Genomic DNA, 24,110 nt, shown 5'->3' on the forward strand with positions numbered 1-24,110 from the left:
CTGATCTTATGCAGGAGGCAGGCTTCTCCCTCCCTCAGCCAGTCTCCCTGCTGCAAGCTAGAGAGAAGCCCCTGCAGCTGCTGACTGCCAGGCAGCGAGAAAGCATGGAGCCTAGTGTCCACAGCCTGGCTGGAGGAGGAGGGAAGACATGGAGAAAAATGTGACAGTGAATTTTCACTTTTTCAGGCTTATTCCAATAGTAAAGTTTTATTACAGACAGTACTGCTAGTAGTAATAGTAGCTTTATTTTCTCTGTCTATGTCATGCAATGGGAGGGATCCATGAAGTACGTAGGAGAGGTGCGTTGCTTGCAATTGGACCATATGGGTAAGAAATGTAAATTACTTTCACCCCTGCTCCAAACCCCAGGGCTCTCAGCTGCCTCCGCAGCTGGGAGCTCTGGGGGTGATTTAAAGGGCTGGCTCCTAGCTTCAGCCAAATCCCCGAGCCCTTTAAATTCTGATTTAAAGGCCCCACCTCTTCCGGTTGAGGCCACGTCTCTTCCGGTTGAGGCCCCTCTCCCTCCTCAGGACTCTGGAGTACCGGTAAGTCCTTTAAGTAACTTTCACCCCTGTTCCTTGTCCAAACTTGTGCTAAGTCTGTTCACACATGGGTCATTCCATATTCTTCCAGATAATTCAGATGCCTGGTGGTGGTCTGTGTCAAGGGGATGCAGAAGAAAGCTGGGGTCAGTTGATCAGGATTTGCAATGTCTGCTTCCCCGCACCTCCCTCGTGCCTGTTTGAAAAGTTTTACCATGCAATGAGTCAGTTGTGCTTGATATCCATGAGTGAATTTGCCTTCCAATGGTGGAGTTGGAGCAGCACAATACAAATCTGCATCTCCACAAGGTCTTGGCTCCTTGCGGGGGATGGGTGCATAATTTCTTTCTTCTATTCCACTCTGACTCTTTTTGGCTCTTGCTTCTGTCACAAGCACAAGGGCCTGTGTCTTTCCTGCTTTTCTCTCCTCATCACTTAGATAGATGAGGGTTTGTTTGGTGAGTGTGTGCATTGAGGGTGGGGTGTGAGACTGGTTTTACCAACCTAGACAAACTGGTGATTTGATCACTGTCTATAAGTACTGTACCTTCCTGGTGAACAGAAATCTGATAATAGAGGCCTTTTCCACTGGCTGGAAGTTGAAGCTAGACAAATTCAGACTAGAAATAAGTGCCCATTTTTAATAGTGAGAGTAATTGCTATCGGAACAATTGACCAAGGATGGTGGTGGATTTTCCATCACTGGAAGTCTTTAAATTAAGATTCTGTGGTTTTTCTAAAAGACCTGCTGCTGTTCAGTCACAGCTATTGGACCAGAAGCAAGAATTAATTCAAGGAAGTTCTATGGTCTGTGTGGGTTAGAGGAGGTCTGACTAGAGGCTCCCAATTGCCCCTTCTGGCCTTAAAATCTGTAACTATGTAAGTCTACATGGCATGGGAAATGCAGTTTGGCTTTCTAGCAGCTCTGTAGCAGCAGATCTTTGAGCTGGGTCCTTCAGCCAATGTGTCTTTTGGCAGGAGAGTGATACATCCATTGGCATACATCCAATTAGAATTGGAAAATGTATAAAGGAGAAGGAAAAAAATGATTGAGTATGGAGCAGCTTCCGTATGAGGAGAGAGACTAAAAAGACTGAGATTTTTCAGCTTGGAAAAGAGACAACTAAAGAGGAGAGGATATGATAGAGAGCTATACAATCCTGAATGGTGTAGAGAAAGTGAATAAGGAAGTGTTAGTTACCCCTTCACATAACAGAAGAACCGGAGATCACTGAATGAAATGAATAGGCAGCAGGTTTAAAACAAACAAAAGGAAGTATCAGGGGTAGCTGTGTTAGTCTATATCCACAAAAACAACAAGGAGTCCGGTGGCACCATAAAGACTAACAGATTTATTTGGGCATAAGCTTTCATGAATAAAAAACCCCTCACTTCTTCAGATGCATGTGTTTGTTTGTTTTTTTTTTTGTTTTGTTTTTTTTTACCCACGAAAATTCATGCCCAAAAGGAAGTACTTCTTCACATGATGCGTAATCAACCTGTGGAACTCATTGCCTGGGGATGTTGTGAAGGCCAAAACTATAATGGGTCTCAAAAAAGTTAATAAGTTAATGGAGGAAAGGTCCATCAATGTTAGCCAAGATGACCAGGGATGCAACCCCATCCTCTGGGAGTCTCTAGGCTCTGACTGCCAGAAGCTGGGTGTGGACAAGAGGGGATGGATCGCTTGATCATTGCCTGTTCTGTTAATTCCCTCTGAAGCACCTGGGATTGGCCACTGTCAGAAGACAGGATACCAGGCTAGATGGACAATTGATCTGACCCAGTCTTGCTGTTCTTATGTTCTTATGGCTACAGTGCAGAACAAGGCAAAATTTGAGAACAATGTCAGGTTAGCAGGGAAGTGAAAAGCTATCATCAAGAAACCAACTAGTGCTCCCTGTTGGCCCGTATTTGGGCTCTAGCTTTTGTATTTATCAATAGATATGTGTGCCTCAGTCTTTGCTTCGCTGTCAGCTAATGTAATGCAATGGAACTGTAATGCTGTTATATAAGTAGGCTTGGAAGGATTAGATTTTTGTTGGTAAATGTAGATTTCACCATACGGATACAAACCACAGGAAAAATATTTCCATTGATGATAACTGAAATGTACAGATAGGCAAAGTAAGAAAAATGCTGCTTAAGAACTTTTTTTTAGAGTTGATGTAACAAGATTTACTGTGTATATTTTGACATGAGATGTTGACAATTTGTGTTTCACAATTTTATAAAGGTTTAACTTTTTGAATGCCAAAGTCTGCTGTCATTAAATAATTATCTGTCTCCCCATAATTTCCCTCAACTCTGAAAAATGTAAATAGGTAAAAAAGACTGAACCCCATAACTTTGTGCAACTGGGAAAATTTTATTTTGATAAAAATTTAAAAAGATGCTTAAAATAAACATCAGTATTCTCTGAAATTATTAAAAAAATATAGAAATCTATTTCTGCCAAGGCTATTTATAGGTGAGATGACTAGCACCTGGCTGGGTGGAGCTATTTTTGGCATCTGGTGGTGCCAAATAAAGTTGAATTTTCACAATCCTAGAGTGTAGCTCTAGCAAAGTACAGCAGCAGTTTACTATTTTCAATCCTCTGTAAACTTTAGGATAACAACAATAAACCAGTGTGCCACCTTGTTTGTGTCTACACAGATACGTGTACACACTGAGCTATTAAAATAATTATTTAACCATTCACTATAAATGTTCTCTTATCCTGTGTTTTGTTTTGTTGTGCATTTTATATCAGTTTGAGCCAAATTACAGGTATCTTCTCTGTTTGTAAATTGCTGTGTACGTTTGCTGCACTATATAAATATTTCATAATAACCATGTGAATCACTTTACACACATTTGTGGAATAAAATATCAGGTTGGTCAGTTTAAAGATAATTCAGTCTAGAAGGATATCTCATAGGACCCAAAAAGAACTTTAAATAAATTATGTACAGGTTGAAGATACAATGTGGCAGTCAACTATTAGACTATACTATATACATTACAAGATTTCAAACAGTTATAAGAACAGAGTATACACTCTTGTTACTATACTGGTTGTCTATAAACTGTTTGAATAATATACACATATATACACACACATGTACAAATGGTGTTAACATTGCTTAAACCACTGTTTCTCCTTTTGGAAGAAGATAAATCAACATATCTACAACTGTCTTTGTATGCTGTACTTCTGCGTTCATCTTCTGTAGCTGAAAATCTGGTTGTTGGATGATGTGATTTGGAGAGAATTAGAATTTTGTTTCTGTTGGAATCTGTGGAAAGAAACAGAGAAATAAATATCACTTCTGGATAAAGACATTTTTATGTATCTACCTTTCCCTAAGCTATACAGGGGGATTTTCCAATCTAAAAGCGCGCATGGGAAGATGGGGTTTAACATTTCCAGTCTCAATCATGTTACCCTTAGTGGCAATTCTGCAGCCCACTATTTTGGGAATATTTCCCTCTCACTCCTTTACCAACTATCTTTCCTGATGCTGTCCCTCCAACCACAATTACAGTCAGACCCCTGGCCATCAAATCCAGCAGCTGTATCTGGCATTTGGGTAAATGAGAATAATACTGTGCAGAAGAAAAGGAGCTCACTAAGCACAACTCCTGACATCCTTGTTTGGGGCTCAGTCACTGAAAACTTTTTTAAGGGCAGTTGCAACTTGAAATCACCTGTCCTTAGCTGAGCCTGTGTGTGGAGCTATCAGCCAAGGCGGAGCAGCAGGTTTGAACTCCATCTCCTTCCTATACAGGCTCCAAGAGTGGAACTGCTCCTGCCCCAAGGTGGTAGGAATATTCAAGGGCTGTGAACCCTTGGGAGGAGTGTTGTGGTGAGGAGGATAGGAGCATTGATAAGCAGTGCTTATCACATCAGCTGACCTCTCCCCAAATGTGGAAGTGCATCCACCTGTTGCCAGCCCAGATGACCATGGATAATTTGTCCTGGCTGGGCCATAAACCTCCCACTATGGCTGTAGTTTGCCTTAAAGTGCCAGATACCAATCAGTGAAAAAGTTAAACAAACTCGATAGCTCATGGGGACAGAGCCTTTTATGCTGAGGGGTCACTTTCTGAGTCTGACCCAGGTAGTCTGTGATTGGACATTATTGTCCTCTGTTGGTGACTCGTGGGAAGCAAATTGACCATCTCAGTCCCTATGGCAGTGCTGAAACCATAGCACATAGCCAGAACTGGCAACTTTGAGCTCAGTGAGCCTGAAGAGTGAGTGGGCTTGGAGTCTGAACAACACTCGGACCCCTAGAGGCGGATACAGGACACAATGTGTAACACTCTGAGGCCAGTGCCTGTGCTTTTGCTTCTCTCTGTTGAGTCCTGGGAGCTGGTGAACTGGTCATAAGCGCTTGACTTCAGCCTAGATGTGTTTAGAAAGTTAAAGTGCTGGTGATCTTCTGTTGCTGCCGACATGCAGGGGGGAAGGGAGAGGGGTGGCCTTACCGTGTATGCCCGGTTGCGTAATTCACCGTTTGTATTGATGATATAATGATCACTGCTTCCCGTCTCCTGTAGTGAACAGAGGGACTTAGGGTTAGAAAATACACTCTATTTCTCTCTTTTTAGCTAATTTTAAAGGTAATATTGCTGTATAGGCTCAGAAAATGTAACTCTTGAGAATCTTGACCATAGTGTTCCCTCCATCTGTGCCACTGGAGGGGACAGAGTCCTGGTGGAGCAGGGGTTGGTGTGATGGAAGTGCATTCTCTGCGACACTCTTCCTGCCCCTCCTTCCAGCCTACTCTGCTGGAGCTTGCTGTGCTCCACCGCCCTATGAGAGTAGGATTGGGATGGGGAGGGTAGCGCTGCTCTCTATGGCCTCATCCCTTACTTGCCCTGCAGCATCCTATGGAGATATCTAAGTGGAAATGAGGGCTTGTCTAAACACACAAAAGTTGCACCAATTTAACTGACTCAATTTAGAAGCTCTTTAAATTGGTACCATTGGTATGAACACCCTTCAGTTTGAGTGCCTCATATGGATTTAATTTGAGCTGATCGAATGAACCTTTACTGAATGAAGTTAAATTTATATCAACTACTTTTAAACTAATGTAAAAGAGGCTTCACATGGGGTTTGCACCAATTTAATTACATCAGTTTCTAAACCAATTTAATCAATGCAACTCTTGAGTGTAGACAAGGCCTGAGAATCCAAATCCAAGCATCATCTCCTCCCCTGAGTCCCTCCCACAATTGCTGCGGTAGGGCAACCATGGAGTAGGGGTCTCTGCAACCCTGGAGGAGCAATTGCCAGAAGGGAGGGAAGATAGGCTGGTTTTCCAAGGACCTGGGAATTCCCTTTACTGTGGCTCCATCAGAGTGAAAGGCCATACCCCTGCCTTTATTACAGGCCTCCGAGCCCTGTCCCCTCAAGGTGACAGTTTCAGGGCAATTCCACTGCATGCAATTTCCTGAGCTTCCTGCATCCTCCCTTGGGTGTCCTGGTAGGAGGAGATGACCCAGCCCCTTGAGACTATGTAAACAACTGGACTGTGAGCAATTTAAGGTGTTACTCCAGAGAAGAATGAACACATAGTACAGTGGTTACCTTCATGGGTTTGAACTTTGGTGAGCAGTCTCTGTTCTTTTTTACCAAAATGTGTAAAACAGCATCATGAATGCTGATGAAAAACATGGAGGGCTTAATCTCCTCATCAAAAAATGCACATCTTTCCAGCTTGTCCAGGAAGCCGTCTGCAGAGAAACAGAATCAAACCACAAACCAGTGACTGACAGGCCTGCAGTCGTTAAGGCAAAAATGAATCCTCAGCATATCCTTTGAACGAACACACAGAATTTTCTATCTAAGTGGGTTAGTCTGGCTGCCACCAGCGGTGGCTCCAGGCACCAGCGCTCCAAGAGTGTGCCTGGGGCGGCAAGCCGTAGGGGGTGCCCTGCCGGTCACTGTGAGGGCAGCAGTCAGGCAGCCTTTAGCGGTGTGCCTGCGGGAAGTCCACCAGTCCTGCGGCTTCGGTGGTGGGTACACCGAAGCTGTGGGACTGGCGGACCTCTCGCAGGTGTGCCACTGAATCCGTGGGACTGGGGACCTCCTGCAGGTAAGCTGCTGAAGGCAGCCTGCCTGCTGTGCTTGGGGCAACAAAAAAGCTAGAGGTGTTCCTGGCTGCTGCAAGGCCTGATTCTCCACTGCCTTGCCTCTTAGGCATTCACTGTGCTAAGTGGGCACCAGACAGTACATTCTCAGCTGGTAGCATTTTGCATCAATCTTTTGGGCACTTTGCACAGAAGTGATGATACAAGGTGCACAGGAGAGGAGAACTGGCCCTTGTTGTTTTGTCTCCTCATTTAGGCCCCATCCTGTGGTGCCTTATACTAACTTATAGGAGCCAAAAAGTTTACAAGCAGTGTGTGTGTGTGTGTGTAGGGGGGCGGGGTTGGAGAAACCCCACCTACGGGCTCTATATATCCTCTGCCTCATGCATGAGACCTTCATGGCAGGTCTCTACAGCACACTGTGGATGGGGCATGGACAGTGTGTCCATGTACAGTCTGGCTCCATATGGCTGTAATTCTGCATAGCCGGTGTCCCCTATGGCCTGCAATATTGGGACATGGTTGGTCTGTGTGGGTTCCTCAAGCTTCACTCTTAGTTTGAGTTCCCCAGCTACTCATACAGCATGTGTTTATGCAGGCTCACTTTGCTGTCGCAGGACTGGGCACTCACTAGCTTTCAGGGGGAAAGGCAGAGAGAGCATAGACAGAGGTGATTTTTTTTTCCCATCCCTCTAAGTCTGAATATTCACAAGTGGACTGAATCTTACTCTGGTGGGATGAGGGAAATGGAAGGATGGGGAGATCTAAGATGGAGGAAACCATGAGAGTATCAAACCCTGAGAGGGGAAAAATGGACCCACGTGTATTTAGGGTGGGTGCAGATATTTTTACACATTTGGGTCCCATTTTCTCTTATCCACCCTTGGTCACAGTTGCATGAAAGGCTGACTTTAGCCAGTAAAAGCTTTATCTTCTTTCAAGTCTGTTTAGTTTGGCTTGTTGGTTTTAATCAATTAAAATCAGTACTGCTGATTTCTGCAAGACTCCCCTAATTTGAGTCTGACTAGATGCTTTTAAAGTTTCTTTTAGTATAAAAATTTGGTTTGCCCCTTCTAATTGTGTGGGGAAAGCAGTGTGTTGATAGAAGAAGCATAACTATACACATCAATGAGCAATTGGTTGCTGAAAACCAAGATTAACAGAAATGGAAGAACTTACCTTGTACTCCCACAATATACACATCCACCTCAACCCGGATGAAGTCTTTTAAAGTCTGTTAAACAGAAAGCAGGCATTGCTTAGAGACTAACTCTTTTGCCATGAACTCAACAGCAATGACAGTGATTGTCTACAGCAGGTGTACAGTACAGTTAGCATTTGTATTTTGAGCACAAACAAATGGATTTAAGCTGCCATTGGAGTTAGTGACAAAATTTTCATTAACCTTAATGAGTGCAGAATAGGTTCTTTAGATTGATGCTGGATTTTGAAGCCAATCTTCTTTTGTAAGATAAATTAAAGTTTATAATATATTTTAAGAAAAGGATCAGTATTAAATAATATTAAGAGCTGAAAATGAAAATCTTTGATGGAAAGACAATGCCGCAGTGTGATAAAGCATCATTGCTTCTATTTTATAGATGAAGAAACTGAGATTTCAAGAGTTAAAGGACAGAATTTTCAAACAGAACTGCAATTCCTACTCAAGTTAATGGAAGCTGTGGGTGCTCAGTTCACATGAAAATAAGGTTACTATAGAGGTGCCAAAGTGACTTGTCCAAGGCAACTTTGGAAGTTGATGGCAGAAACAGGAACAGAACCTAGGTGTTCTGATTCCTCACCCTATGTTTAAAATCTGAGACCATGATTAATACTTTATTGCTGTAAAACTTTCAGAACTGTTATCCGTTCAAGAAAGGAATGTATAGCCATTGATTTAACTGATTGGAAAATTTACATGAAAATGGGGAAAAAAAATAGTTTTCATCAAAATTTTCCATGGAAAATTTAAACTTTTTGTCAAAAAAAATGAACATTGATGAGTTTTTGATGAAAACTCAACATTTTCCATGGAAACCAGACAGTTTTTGTGAAAAATTTCAGATAGTTGCAAACCCAATTTTCAGTGGAAAAATTGTTTTGATGGAAAATTTCCAACTAGCTCCAACCATTGGGTCTTTCTGCAATCTATTCCTGATCTCTTATGCACATACAAGTGTACCTTTAAGAAACCTAGTACATTTACATTTTTTCTACTTGTAAGCCCTGGCTAGTTGTTTCATGAAAGATAATTTACCGCTTTGAGGACTCTCAAGGCAGAAACATCAAAAAATGATACTGCTGTGAAATCAAGAATGAGGCTGTGGATGTCAATTCTGGGCACGGTGATGTTGGGAGGAAGTTCTGCGTTCCAGTCAATTTGAAATGGTAAGTCTGCCGTATTAGTGGGCTGATCCAGCTCCTCTATTCTATTGTTGTCCAACTCTTCATCAGAATCATTCATACCATTAACAGTGCAAATAAAGGATTTCTGTATTAAAGAGAAGAAATGGCCACAGTAAACATTACAGCCTCAAGTATTGTCCAGCGATAAGAGTACACATTGATGTGTACACTTGAATAGTATACTGAGGCACTGGAGAGCTGAAACACTGATTGAATGCATCATCATTCACTACTTGTGCTTCACACTGGAAGGAATTCTACCTCCCTGTAGCCATTTTGAAATTTCTGTTTTGTTCCAATTAATTAAGGATTTAGCATATGCTCCATAGCCCACCGAATGGTAAGACTCCTCTGACCAGTGGGCTTTGGGTCAGGCCTATAGAAAGTGTGAAGGATTTTTCCTCAGAGAAAACCAAGTACCAGCTGTGAGCCAACATTAAATATAGGTCAAAACTTTTTCTCTTTGGGATCTGGTTCTACAGTCTGAGGGCAAACAAAGCTCGTTCTGAAGACAAGAGAACTTCACCTAACATTAAAGCTGCAGAGGCGGGTCCAGGGTGTTTATATTAACAAGCTTATTTTTTAAGCTTGTATTTAGTTTAACAAATGGTAATATGTGGGAATACTTATCCAGTCTTACATTATATTGACATGGGAGAGTGTTTCAAAGGCACAAGGGGCAGTTAGGTATGCAAACCCAGATCCTCAAAGCTATTTAGGTGCCTAATTCCGCCCTTTGAGGATTAGGGCCTCAGCTCCCACTGAAAGTCCATGAAAATAAGATGCCTAAGTCTCCCATGTGCCTTTGAAAATCTTTCCCCTAATTTATACCTCTCATCTCTGCTAGATAATAAGCTCCATAAGATAACACTTACAGGTGTCATTTGCAGCTCTCCTTTCTTCAGCATCTTTCTGATTTTCCTCAGAGCTTTATTGCGTTTGCGCAACACCCGCAATGGATTAAAACCAACCTGCAAAATAACATCTTGATTAACATTCCAGATTTCTTTTTATACAAACAAACAAAAATCCCAGTATCCTTGGATCTGAGAGAGAGCTTGATAATCTAAAAAGTGGTTAGTACTAGCAAATTCTTGGAGAGTGACCAAGTAAAAAAACAAACAAACTCCGAACAAACCTTAGATGAATTCACTATTGTGAATTAAAATCAAGTACAGAACAGTCTTGAGAAAGAGTTTGTTGCGTTTAAGCAAATGATCTGAATCTCTGAACCAGATTCTCATTTCACTGACACTGGGGTAAATTTGAAGTTATTCTTCTGGACAAAGGGGTTCCATTTTTTAAAATGGATTAACATGGTGCAACTGAGATTAGTGTTGGGAATTGGCCTCGTCAGCACTAGCCCCCCACTTGGTAAGGCAACTCCATCTTTTCATGTGCTGTATATTTATATCTTCTGACTGTATTTTTCACTCCATGCATCTGACAAAGGGGGTTCTAGCCCATGAAAGCTTGTGCCCAAGTAAATCTGTTAGTCTTTAAGGTGCCACAGGGACTCCTCATTGTTTTTGTATTCAGTGGGTTTGCTGGTATGAATAAGGGGCTTGATGCAAAGCCCACTGAAACCAGCAGCAAGGTTCGGGCTTGTGTTTACTGGGTACTGCCTCAGTGCAGGTGGCTGGATGTGACCTCTCGAGGTCCCTGTTGCCTCTACATTTCTATGATTCCATGTTCAGGGGGAGCAGGCCTTGGGCTTCAGTATTCTCATAGGACTGAGATTATGGTGTCACTGACCCTGAGGTTGTTCAAGGAATATTCTCTCTCTAAGGCTAAATTGTCCACTCAGTTTGTCAACTATTTATTTTAGTAGTAATTAGAGATATACTGATCTCCTAGAACTGGAAGGGACCTTGAAAGGTCATTAAGTCCAGCCCCCTGCCTTCACTAGCAGGACCAAGTACTGATGTTTGTCCCCAGATCCCTAAGTGGCCCCCTCAAGGATTGAGCTCACAACCCTGGGTTTAGTAGGCCAATGCTCAAATCACTGCGCTATCCCTCCCCCTTCAGTTTTAGGACTGAACTACTCATTAATAATAATAAATAAATTACCCTGTCCTCATGTAATACTTCTATCAATGTAGAGGGAAGAGGGTGACTGTTGGGAGTGCCGAGTGAGAGATATAAGGAGACTGGGTTGCTGTGGAGAGCTAAATAGTAATGCTGAACAATGAAAGGGGGATGTCTATTGTTTTCAAACAATGCACCAGCCACCAAACATGCAATCAGTAAGATGTGGCCTATCATCCCTTCTCACTTAACACGTGTGCTGTCACTTGCCCCCTTCTTCTGCCTGTCTTTTAGACTGTAAGATCTTTGGGGGGAAACCTGTGTCTTACTCTGTATCTGGGGAGAGCCTAGTGGTTCTACTGCAATTTGAATAGAAATAATAATAGTATCCTCTCTTGTGTTTGTGGTCTTTTTTTCCAGAGGGACTTCTAAGAAAATATATAATTACAGTAGAAATTCAGCACAGCTGTAAGATAGGCTGTCATTTTCTTACACACACTCACACAGAGTCAGTATTGAAGTGAACGCTGAAGACCAGGATGCCAACCAGAGTTTAGGATGGAAACTAGCCTAATTGTTTTTGTCTATAGAGATAATTAATGGTAATAATGGTAATTGTAGTTGTGTGTTTCTACTCTTTTTGGACTCAGTTCTAGGCTAATTAAATCACAAACATGCTGAACATGCAAGTTAATTATTATTAAGTTTTATTTATCATGTAATTCATTCATTTGAACTCAAAGTAATTAATTTAAAGTGATTGTCAAGAAAAAACTTACAGCGGTGATAAGTTTGTCCTGAAAGAAGTCAATATTAGCAAAGAAGATTGGAGCTGGGCAGCTGAAAATCTTCACTCCCTCTGGCTCATATATCTACACAACAAAGTGAGGGCGTTACTTACAAGTGTTTATTGCACAGAAATGCATACAACAGATGATGTAAATAATATACAGGCTCTTACATCTGCATAATCCTTTCTGCTTTTGTAGATGTTGCTTCTTCCAACATTAGCCAAAAGAGTGCACTTTGGACTGCAAACAAATACAAATCAAGTTATTTATACACCATGCTGGAACATAATGGAATGAACAATTGCTGTTGTCTTAAAAGTCTTATCGTGCTGTTGGAAAGCTGTACTGCCTTAATGGCTGATAAAATAAGATGATCTCAGCATTATGGTAATTGTACTGGTCATGGAATTCATCTAAGAGCTTTTCACTCTAAGAAAGAAAATTAACTATGAAAAGTAAATTCAAATGGGAGAAGAGTATTTATATTGAGAGAGTGCTGTAGCTTATTATGGGCCAGACTGCGAACCCCATACTCTTACTGTCTAGCGTTACGCACATGAGTAATAATTAGAATACTACTTAGCTATATAAGAGCTAGGTATAATAATTATGATTATCTAGATTATATAGTCCCATTAAAGTGTGATTCACGTGTCTTTTCTTATTAACATGGAGCAGAATACAACATTCTTATTGCTTCCCCTTGATTTATAATATTTAATATCCAGAATTATCTCCTAGAATTGATTTTGAGTGCAAAGTTGCAGGCCACATTGAGGCCTGGAAAATTTGATCCTCTATGTCTTAAATGAGTTTATTTTCAACATGCAGTCTTGACAGGGTTTATGTTATATTCAACATTTACTTACAACTGTGTGCGGAACACTATGGTCAGGAGTTCAAATGCTATTGAGACTCCTAGTCCAATAGCAAGCCCCAGTATTACAGTACATAGGAACGTCACAACCCATATCATCTGTAAAAAAACAAAAAACACAATTTTAGTGTTAAATTACACTAGGAAGCAAGAGTGTAAATCCAGATAGGGAACCAGAAACTCCAGGTCTGATCTGGACGGTGCCTATGCTCTTGGGTAAAAATCTTTCTTAGTTAACAGACCTGAAAGAGTGAGATTTACCAATCTCATGGGTATGCTGAAAGGATAATTTAGTTAGTTAATGCTGGAAAGTCTTTTTGAAGCTGAATTCTGTATAATAGATGTGAAGTGCTGATATATTAAAAAAGCATGACTTTGTATACAAAAGTAGTTGAATATACTCAGAAGTATCTGGCAAAAGGACAAGGTAGAATGTAAATCATGATATCGGGAAAGGTAATATTTGTGAATATAATCTCGTGTCGAGACAGGAAAGTTTAGCTACTGTGAATGTATTTAATTGAAAACTGGAAGTATTTAAATAATAATAATAATAATAATAATAACACTTTGCATTTTTTTATCACAGGCCTCAAAGTATTTCATCATGGGGGGTAAAGATCCACATCCTCATTTTCAAACTGGAAAACATTGAGGCCCACAGTAGCTAAGTAACACAAAAAGCGAGTGGCACTGTTGGGCACCGAACCCAGATCTTCTGATTGTTAGAGTTGTGCCTTGTCTACTGGCAATGCTGCCTTTCAGTCATTTCTATGGCTTTATCATTAGCAGTAATTGCCAAGCTACACTGTAAGCAATGATTCATTTATATAGCTCTCATTGGCAGTAATAGGAGTTACATACATGTACTGAAGTGAAAATAGGTCCGTAAATGTGTAGCCAATGGACCAAATATTTACTAATTTTTCTGTCACTTCTTTATATAATTGATTTTGAATGGTGGGATTTTTTTTAATGAAGAGGACTGATGAAATGGGTGAATCTGAAGATTAAAGAGAGAGAACTGAGCTAAAAGAGATGAGACTGAGTGAAAAAACATTTTTAAAAAAATCTTGTATAAAAATGCAGGTCAGAAATGTGTTCAGTGCGGTAAAGCAAGGCAAGCTATTAAAATAAACTGAATCTTTAAGAGAATTTGCAAAATAAATGCCTGTGCAATTGGATTTTATTCTTAAGTGTAAATTGGCTGCTACTTACACAGTCATATTTGTCCTTTTTCCATAAAACACCTATTTCTTTGAACTGCATAAGCATCCCCTTTAAATTGCCGAGAGCCAAAGCTGCAAGGACTGACTGTTAAAAACACAAAACAGAGCAAATGTCAAATGTTGTAATTACAAGATTCTAGTAACAGACACCCAGAATATGGGCCAGAGGATAACGAGTCCTTCCTGCTACATTGATGCTATGGGCCAGGATGTGTCATTAAGCTAGAGCACTGTATTAGGTGTGGTGCAGATGCCTTCTGCACCTCCCTTTAAGATAGTGGAGCATGTGCTTCTATTTGTGGCTGGCCTGCTGCACTGGCCAGTGCAGAAGAGGATGAGGCCACACCAGTACAGGTGCTGGTCTTTGCGAGCAGGACAGTGGTGGGTCATTGGTGGCACTGACCACACACAGCAGCACTCTCCATTCTGGCCTGGTGCAGTGGGGAGGCCCTCGGGGTTGGCTGGAAGATAGAGTGAGCCCACCTTGCACTCACCCAGCAGTGGTGACTCCTGTCCCGCAGGACTGGACCTGGGTCCCCACTGTGGGTATTGTGACCTGGCACACAAGGTTACAGAGCCATTCAGGTTTGGCCGAGCCATTGCTCTGTCATGACGGGGAGCTGGCTGGGCCAAGTTGGACTGGATGGCATTATGACATTGCATACAGGGTCACGGCTCCATGTTGACCCTGTGTGCTATGTCACAACATATGGAACAGGGAGCCTGGCCCAGCCCTGTGGGACAGGAGCCACTACTCCCCGGGGGGTGTGGGGTAGCCCAGTGTGAAAATTTGTGTTGTAACCTTCTTTTGTCAGTTGCACAAATAAATTTCTGTATCATGGACATAATTCCCTATGTAATTATCAGAGGGCTCAAAACACCTCTAGAAGTGTTACCATTTCTATTAAACTCTATTGACTATAGATCACTTCCTCCCCATATATGTGGGGTTCAGGGAAGGAGCAACTGACCCTTCCATTCATGCAGGCAGCGACAAAGTCACACTTGGAAAGTCCCCTCTGTGCATTGAGCTGGGGAAAACAATCAGGCCCTGACATAATCCTGTCTGCTCCCCCTGAAGTCAATAGCAAAACTCCTACTGACTCTATCTGGAGCAATGTCAGGTCCTTGATGAGCAGGGATACATCCAATGCAAAAGTAGAGAATACCTTCTGTAATGGTTCCAGGAGAAATCCAATGGCCAGGATGACAATCATGACAATGACAGCAGAGAGAAGACCAGCAACCTGTTGAAGAAAAGGATTTTATCTTAAGTCTGCATCCTAGAGCACTTTGTGCAGCCAGTGCCATGCGGCATTCAGCTCTGTCAACATCTTGTATTTGCAATACCTGTGTTTTGCCGCCTGTGCTTTCCTGCACACCTGATCTTGACAGCGATGTACTTGCGGCAAATCCACTGAATGCTCCACAAAATATGTTACTCAGGCCAAAGGCAATTAATTCCTAATAGAATAATGAACGTGAGGTTTTTTTAAGAAATAGTTCTGAAAAAATAGTTCATAAGCCAAAGCAGTTCTAAAGCTATGTTCATTGCAATGTATTATGGTCATATCAATTTAAATGTTTCTTGTTTACCTGGTTGCCATTTATGGGATAATCATACTTGACGGAATATACTTTAGCGACCGAAAAGGCTACTGCAAATCCAACAATCGCTATGGAAAAAGCCTCACCCACACAGCTTTGGAAAACCCTCATATCAAGTTGAACAGGAGGCTTAAATCTGTAAGAGAACCCAAAAGAGGAAACTGTGCCTTAATGGGGTGCTTAAGAAAACAGTATGACAACCAAAGCATTCAGTGAGCTTGGTGACAGTCCATCTCTTGTGCTATTTTAACTGTACACTTTTCTGTAGAGGTGGGACCAAAACATAATCTTGGATCTAAACACCAATGAACTTCAGAGATGTTTGGATCAGGATTGGGATTTTTCAGACTGAGTCCATTCCCTACTACTCTGCAGTCAGCTCAGTTTGTAATTCAGTTACCAGGCTCTCTCTACTGGAAGTCAAATCCTGTAAGGTGTCAAGCACAGGCCCTTCTTAAGTCAAGGGCTGACTTGTTGCTGAGGCCTTGCACAGGTCCTCTGCACTGGAGTGGATTTTCCTCTATAGGAAAAAACTACTGTGATTTGCTCTGGTTCTTTAAATAGTTAAATAAATATTTGCTAAGGAAGGTCAATGACTAAATTTAGATCTTTTCCTTATTTCCTGCTCCCTGGCTTTTTGGGCTGGAGCTTTTGCAGTCCAAGGGCAATACAAGGCATTCTTCAATGAGCTGGTTTTTCAGTGCCCTTAAATTGATCAGTCTGAAATCTGAGGGTCGGTGCCTGTTGCGCACAAGTAGCTGTTCCTCTGCTGGCTTCATCCACTGAAGCACCAGTGACTGTGAGCACTTCCCTGTCGGGCCAGTCAGAAACATTTCTGTTGCAGCAGTGTATTATGCTGTGTTTCTTTCTTGTTATATACTACTGTGATTATATTCTAAGTATAGGTATTTATGCCCTACTCATCATGGGGGATTTAGAGATGTTATAGTAATCTAAGCAAACTGAGTCGTAATAATGTAATGAATGCTGTATGTGACCTGGTCAGCGGGGGGAAGTTATTATATATTGAGTTATAAGACTTTTTTACATGAATGTTTTGTGCCAGTTTAATAAGGGGCTGTGGGAAAAGCAAGCAGGAGGGCAACACAATAATTACAGATAGGCAACTTTTCAAGAAACACATTAGACACCTACAGGACAATGGGCTACTCCTAGGCTGTTTTTCCAGGCTGAAAACTAATAAATCAAAGGGTTATAAATAGGTAACAAGCTTTCTTTGCGGGCAAAAGGGAGCTCAGTTGTCAGGAACTATTGAGGGGGACAGGCTTGCTTTAAGCAGACTATTTGGCTGCTGGAAGGAACAGAACCACAGGCACTGAAGACAGGTCAGGCCCATTGAGATAATCACGGCTGATCATAGGGGACTGCAGCTCAAGGACTGGTCTGAGTACCAGAATTTCACGATTCCACTCTGAGATAGCTAACAGCCTGAGACTTGAGTCGGGGTGTGCTCAAAGACCAGGATGGGGCAGAAAAGCAGTCAGGCTGGTAACTCTGACACCCCTTCTCCTAGTATTCAGCTGGTCATTTCACATAGCAAGAAATGAATGAATTAATCCTCAGTTTCTTGGAAGAAAAAATGCTTTTCATTACTGAATAGCTCTTTTCTACTGAAAATTAGTCTGTTGAAAGCTGTGATATTGCAGAATGCAAAAAGTTCACTTAACTGCTTGGAAGAAGTAAGTTTTATTAATGCAGAGTATTTAATTAGAAGGCAGAGATGGGTGAATTCTGTGTCTAAGAACTTGTTTAGAAACCATATTGTGCTTCACTGGAAACTTTCAGAATTATACTCTTACCCTTTTTCTAGTTGTCCAATGACATCAACTTGAAACCTCTCTTTAAAATTACAGGCATAGGATATACCTGTTGCTACGACTGTCTGTAAGGTAGCAAAATTACCTACATTAGGAATTTGCAAATAAGACCACAAAAAAGTCACTATTTCAAACCATCCTTTTGCTTCTTCCTAGCAAACATTGCCTCTTTGATGTGCTTTCTAATGTCCTTACTAGTGGTAGATTGGGCTTCCAAAACTAGATATTTTCCTGCTACTCAGAGCCAAGGTGTAGCCAGCATGGGACATTTGGGTGGGCCTTGACTTTGGGTGGGTGGGCAATGACAGAGGGCGGGGTAGGGGGTAGGAGGGATTAGCGAAGGAGGGATTGGGGGGGGCCTGCCTCCCCTCTATCTCTCCAGCTGGCCTTGCGGGGGCGATAGACACTCTGGCCAAGGGTTCCTTGGGGCCCCCTGCATGCACCCAACTCCGGGAGGAGATGCTGCTCTCCAGCGCGCATGGCTTCCGGCACCCATCCCTGTTCCACTGCCCCACGCTGCCCATCCTTGTCATCTGGTGTTCCGCTGCTATCCCTCCCCTTCTTGTTGGGCTGGGGGCACCCAGTGTGCAGCATCCTCCAGGTCTGGGCAGGACTAACGCTGGGTCCAGACCAGAGTCAGGGTCAGGGGTGGGCCTGGATGCTAAGTGAGTGGGCCATGACCCGCCCAGGCGTGGCTATGCCCCTGATTCAGAGGTAAGTTTTAGATGTTACAGGTGTGTCTGTGTTTGTAACACACCCTAAGATTCCAGAAAATGTTCCCTTAGTGGTGGAATACATCCCTACAAAATAGACATTTTCTGCTCTCCTTAAGTAGAAAAAGGTACAACAATAGTCTATAGTAACACAACAGTGTTTCTCAACCCTTTCCAATTGGGGACCCCTTATTCAACGTTTTGTGACCTCATTACATTTACTGTGAAAGCAAGAGTAAACACTGGAGCCATGCTATGGGCTATATACCTTATTTGTGTGTGTGTTTTAAGAAAGTGATGGAGAATAATGGATCTTGAAGAATATAGGACAGGAGGAGTGAGACAGTGGGAGAGGGTCAATTGCATGGACATGAAAGGGGCAGAGAGGTACTGCATGTAATAGATCAAAGGGTTATAAATAGTTTTGATCTCAAAAACACTGAAAGTTTTGGCCACCTCAAAGTTATTCTGGAAATCTGATTTATTCATTTTGCTTTAGATTGTAATAACATTTTCAAGCCTTGTGACTCCCCTGCCAGTCACGACCCACCAGTTGAGAAATACTGCTTTGCGATAGAGTTCCAGTAAAATGCTGTAGTGCTTGGTTTTAAGGGGAGTGTCTGATTTTACAGATAAATCAGACATAAAACATTTCACAAATAATACTTTTCTCTCTAAAGATATGTTAAATTATAAAACAGTGAAAGAAATGTAAAGCACATAATGCTCTGTCAGGATATATAAAATCCACAACGGTTTTTGTCAAAGACAGAGAAAAGACAGTAGTTGAGAAGAAGACTATAGTACATAGAAACAGGTTTAAAATTCTGCTTTGAGTGACACTATTGTAAATATACACTTGAAATAAGGAAGTGGAATAATCCTTACCACAAAGAGTTCAATTGGGATGGGCACTGGTAGTTTGGTTTTGTATCGCTCATTAATTTCTTTCACCACAAACACAATGACCAAGATAATGAGTGCTGTGACAAGATCTGCAATGTTTGTCTTCGTGATCTGCCCACCAATCTTTCCTAGAGTCTACACAATTAAAAAGAAAGAGAGTGCTTTGAAATAGGTTGCCTTGGCTTGATGGAGTGGGCATCACCTTTAAAAAAAAAAAAAAAAAAAAAAAAAGAGAAGAAAAACGAAATTAAGGGCAAAGATTTTCCAAACTGACTAGAGATTCTGGATGCCCCATATTGTTATTTTGCTGAGGCTCTTCCATGCATCCTGTGTTCTCTTAAAAAAAAAAAAAAAAAAAAAAATTATTTTTCTTTAATTATTATTTTAGTCAGGATTTAGTTCTGGTGGAATGGTACGAACTGAGACTCTTGGTGAGTAAAGAATGATATTTATCCACAGATAGACAACAGCAATGCTAACTTCTCCACAATGACCCTCAAACCTGACGTCCTGGTCTCATATCTAGGGTGAGATGGTACAATATCTAAATATCATTATTTTGTGACAATAATACATCTTTTTGCAAATTGCTTCTTTTCTTTTTTACTCTGAAGATTCGGTTGGTATAACTACTTGGTGAGATAGAGTCTGATGTACTCTACTTGTCTATGTAACTCACATACCTCTTGGGTGTGGGGCTCTGTCTCAGTTAGTGGCACTGAGACCACTTAGAGAGAGATTAATGACATTGCTTTACAGCTCTAGCTAAAGGCAAATGGGCTTTTAGCTCATGTAGTAGAGGCTCATGCATTTAGCTCTAGAGGTCCTAGGTTCAATCCTGACTGGGGTCTGTCGCTGTTACATCATATTGTTAGTAACTGAGGAATACTTACACAGAAAATTGAAAATGGTTCCTTACATCCAACAACTGGTAGCTGGAGTATGAATTTCAGCTGAGACACCACAACATGGATAGCTGCAGCAGTAGTGAAACCACTGATTAATGACTGAGATAGATAAATAATTACGAATCCAACCTGTAGTGCTCCCAGAAGCAACTGTAACACAAAACAACCAATCATTTGTTAGATGTAGTTAGAAGAGAAGCACAATATTGCTGACCGCAAACATTCAAAAATCATGATTGGGACTGGTTTATGAATCATGAGATTTTTTTTTTTTTAATTTAAATTTTGCATTCTGGATTCTGAGCCTTTAGGGTTCACTTGGTTCATGTTTTCAAGCTTTTCTCTGCAACCAAGAGGATTAGGAACTTACTTATTAAAAAAATGAAAGCTGAGATTGTCACCTAATCTCATAACTCCAAGAGCTGGGGCTTTAAGAAACACCCAAATATTGTGAGACTTGCATGACAGTGAGCAACACTGAAAGCATAAGTAACAACAGTCATTGCTACAGAATTCCTAAACCGCTGAGTTATACTTTTGATCCAAAGTAAGAGTATAGATATACAGCAAAGAAAAGCCCATGGCTGGCCTGAGACAGCTGATTTGGGCTTGTGGGGCTATTTCATCGCTTTGTAGAATTCTGGGCTCAGGCTGCAGCCCCAGCTCTGGGAACCTCACACCTCACACCAAGTCAGTGGGCATGGGTCAGCCATGTGGGTTTTCTTTATTCTGTAGACATATCTTAAATGTCCTGGCTGTTAAGATTTTCAGTGTATTTTTTTTACACATTTTTTACACATTATAAATCTTTCATGTTATGGAAACATATATCTGCATTCAGTACACAGGAATGTGTTCTACAGTATTATTTCCAGAACAAAATGGAACTAAATATATTTGTCTTCCTCTCTGACTTCATCCATATACTGTATTACTGTAATATAGAGCTTCCTTCAATATGACTGTTTACCTCACCAATATCATCATTCCATTCTGTTATCAGACCTATGGATATGTATCATCGCCCCTCTAGGAAAAATCTGGTTAATGATTTTGCAGTAAGTGGAGGATTCTGTGCTTGGATAGCCTGTGGGATCGGGCCCATGCGCAATAATTGTTTTCAACAGAAATGTAGCAGCATATGAAAGGTAGGGCCATCTTTAATGCCTTTGTCAATAGCCTGCACATCAATAGCCATAGAAGCTTCCAAATAGCTCACCCAGATGGCTCCTGGTCAATGGGACAGATTCACCCAGTCGGGAGGATGATGGTGGTGATGGTTTAATTTATAGTCCCTTGGGGCTGGCAGCATGGAGGAAGGATAGATAGATAGGTAGACAGATATCATTATGAGGTACCAACCTGAAAAATTCCAGCAAGGAGTGATACAGTTGCTGCCACCTGTATCCTCTCTTCATCTATTGCCGTAGAAGTTGTTAAAGTGCTGTTTTCAACACTCTCCTCATCGACTAACTTCAGAACCACTTCTCCCACCATTATGCTCAGAACAGGGAACGGACCTAATTGACACAAAATAATGCGGAAAAGCTGGATGGGCAAAATATAAGTTTCCATCAACCACAATTTTATTTCACATTTGAAAAAAGTTAAAGCTTTCTGAAATGGAACAGTGTGTAATAAGTTACATCTGAAGATTTTAATTTCTTTATTTATTTTCCACATGGAATTAATAAAACATAAGCTATGAAAGAGAGCAGAGTAAATAATGTGTAATATGACTTAACTTACCAACAGAGATATGTCTGGAAGTGCCAAAGAGAAAATAGCCAATGACTGGGAAAAAGGCTGCATAGAGTCCGTATCCTGGGCGAACATACACTAGTAAAGCAAATGCTAGGCCTGTAATGATAGAAAACATAGGGAATGTTAAGCACATATTAGAGGTGGAAGTCTACAGGATCTCTCAACATGGACTTACATGCTTTTTTATCTTTAAAAAAAACAAAGACAAAGCAAAAGCATTTCCTAAAGATTACCTTGCAGGACAGCCACCAGCCCTGTGCTGATCCCAGAGACAAAGTCACTCAGGAGCCATTCTTTGATGCGATATGCCGGCAACCAGGAAGTTATAGGTAACAAACCAGTGGCAATATTCTTGGCCTTTTGTGGGGAACATCTGAAAATATGTGACAAGCCACAGTTCAGTCAGCTAAAATTTTTTAGTCAGTCAATAGTGAAACCTAATCTTGATATCTGAAACTAAAGGATAAGAACTTAGATTTCAGCCTGTCAGAAGTATCCAGCGTGGAACAACCTGCCTGGGCCATAGCCCCACTGTTTCAGGAATATTTTTAAGCAAACGGGTGACACAGTCCTCCCTGATGGGACTCCATTGACAAGAGTTACACTAGGGGTCATCTGAGTTGAATGGATGGAGTTACCTCCGTGATGAACTGAACTGAATTAAATGAACTTAAGGGACGTATTTGTCCCTCAGTGTTGAGAGTCAATGTTTGTTTTCTTCACAATGGGAGAAGTGGATGTTGAAGAAACCAACAGCAAAAGCTGGGTGAGGTGGATGTTGAAGAAACCAACAGCAAAAGCTGGGTGAAAGTCTTTATGAGAGTATCTGGAAGGAAGATTGTAAGGATGTAGTTCAGAATATTTGAGAGTTAGGAGGTAGCTCAGGGGATCTATTTTTAACATCAATATTTAGAAAAAATGTTTCTTACCTAAAACATACCCTCAGACGATCCAGAAAGGTTTTATGGTATCTGTGCACTTTCTTATGTTCTTCGCCAAATGAGTTCTCCGAGTATATTGGTCTGGCCACAACGTACTGGTTGCCTACAGGTTCAACCATTTTTCCTGAAGTGCTGGGTTAGGATGGAAGATTCTTATGTATATCTCTTTGACACTAGTCACTTAAAAGCCTGAAAATAAATAACAGAATGTGCTTGTTAAACAACTCAGGAGGAGCATTATGAAGTGCACAGATGAGTGGATTCCAAACTGAGCATTACTACCTCTGAAGATCAAAAGAAACAGGATTAAGAAAAAGAAATGTTGTTTTGTCAGCGTGACCTCCTTCCTTCCCCCTCACATTGCTAGGGAGCACTTCACTAGGGCAAGAAAACTATTTTTCCAAAAGAGACAGTCAGAATGTTGAGATTGGTCAGGGTTAGCTTATCTCCTAGTCATGTGTTTACCAATAAAATCTACCTCAGTCAAGGGAAACTGATTGTTCTTAATACAATTTCCTGTTGTGACACTGAGCGTGAGGAACACTATGGGCTGCCAGGAAGTTTGGGAGCTCACTGACTCTGACCTAGAAACCTAAGGAGTAAAGATGTGTCCAAGCCTTTGGACTTTGTGAAAGCTTGGAACTGGAATCCAACTTTTTGGCTTGGCTCCATGGGGACTAATGAATGGCTGTACCCAATATTAAGGATAACTTCCTACTTTATTTACTTTTAAGCAGATGTTTCCTTTATAGCTTCTTGCATGCTTCTGCCCCATGCACCTGCACAAGTCTTCATCATAGTCATCCCCTCAGTGTTATTCTCTACCCTGCTCCTCATGCATACTAACGTTTCATTTGTCTGCATTGAGCAAAAGTTTTTACTGAGCTATCTGCTATAATCCCTGGTCTTTCTCCTCAGTGGCTACAGGGAATTTAGAATTCAGCATTGTGAATGAGTAGATTATTATCATTCTTCTTAGTGGGCATTACCTCAATCTTTTCAACCATTAATTTAATCTGCCATTGGGCAGCCCATTCACCAAGCTTGGGTAGGCTCTTCTGAAATTCTTCAAAGTCTTCCTAGTTCTGATTAGCCTAAATAATTTTGTGTTGTCTGAAAAATGTTTCCACCTCACAGTTCATCCCCCGTTCCAACCGTTAGTAAATCTATTAGACAGCATCAGTCCTAGAACAGAAGCCTGGAGCACCAGCTGTATAATCTTTCACAATCTTAAAAACAGACTATTTATTCTTACAACTTTGTTTTCTGTCTCTGAGCACAGAATTTTCCAAACTGTGTTGTGTGGAGCATGGTGGTCAGAGGAGAGGTGGCTGGCCACTTAGTGCTAGTTCCCTCTTGTTTCCAATGGCTAAACTGCATTACAGTACATTAAATAAATATCTAACATTTTGCTTCCATGTATGCAATTGTTGAAGTTGTCGGAGGTATGTTATATATTTGCAAATGGGAAG

The 24,110-nt window shown here is 41.3% G+C and overlaps 1 protein-coding gene across 1 annotated transcript; it reads right to left on the reverse strand.

The window, feature by feature from the left end:
- Nucleotides 1-3,639: 3,639 nt before the first annotated feature.
- Nucleotides 3,640-22,757, reverse strand: SLC26A3 (solute carrier family 26 member 3). Its single transcript, XM_032803990.2, has 20 exons — nt 22,627-22,757; nt 21,931-22,070; nt 21,683-21,793; nt 21,296-21,453; nt 19,919-20,083; nt 19,008-19,160; nt 17,389-17,471; nt 15,557-15,704; nt 15,311-15,424; nt 15,130-15,207; nt 13,950-14,045; nt 12,724-12,830; nt 12,025-12,094; nt 11,843-11,935; nt 9,911-10,006; nt 8,887-9,120; nt 7,809-7,863; nt 6,127-6,272; nt 5,019-5,084; nt 3,640-3,823 (listed from the first exon to the last, which is right to left on the reverse strand). Exons 1-20 carry the CDS (start codon nt 22,755-22,757, stop codon nt 3,800-3,802), a joined length of 2,268 nt encoding a protein of 755 aa, XP_032659881.2. The 3' UTR covers nt 3,640-3,799.
- Between the last annotated feature and the right edge of the window lie 1,353 nt (nt 22,758-24,110).

The sequence above is a fragment of the Chelonoidis abingdonii genome, chromosome 1, assembly GCF_003597395.2.
Source record: "Chelonoidis abingdonii isolate Lonesome George chromosome 1, CheloAbing_2.0, whole genome shotgun sequence".
Classification (NCBI taxonomy): Eukaryota; Metazoa; Chordata; order Testudines; family Testudinidae; genus Chelonoidis; species Chelonoidis abingdonii.

Coding starts and splice junctions, on each gene's coding strand:
- SLC26A3 (XM_032803990.2), bottom strand. CDS start 22,757: ATGGTTGAACCTGTAGGCAACCAGTACGTTGTGGCCAGACCAATATAC. Junction 17,472..19,007: donor TCCCAATTGAACTCTTTGTG/GTAAGGATTATT, acceptor GCTACCTTACAG/ACAGTCGTAGCAACAGGTAT. Junction 6,273..7,808: donor GTATATTGTGGGAGTACAAG/GTAAGTTCTTCC, acceptor GTTTCTCTGCAG/ACGGCTTCCTGGACAAGCTG.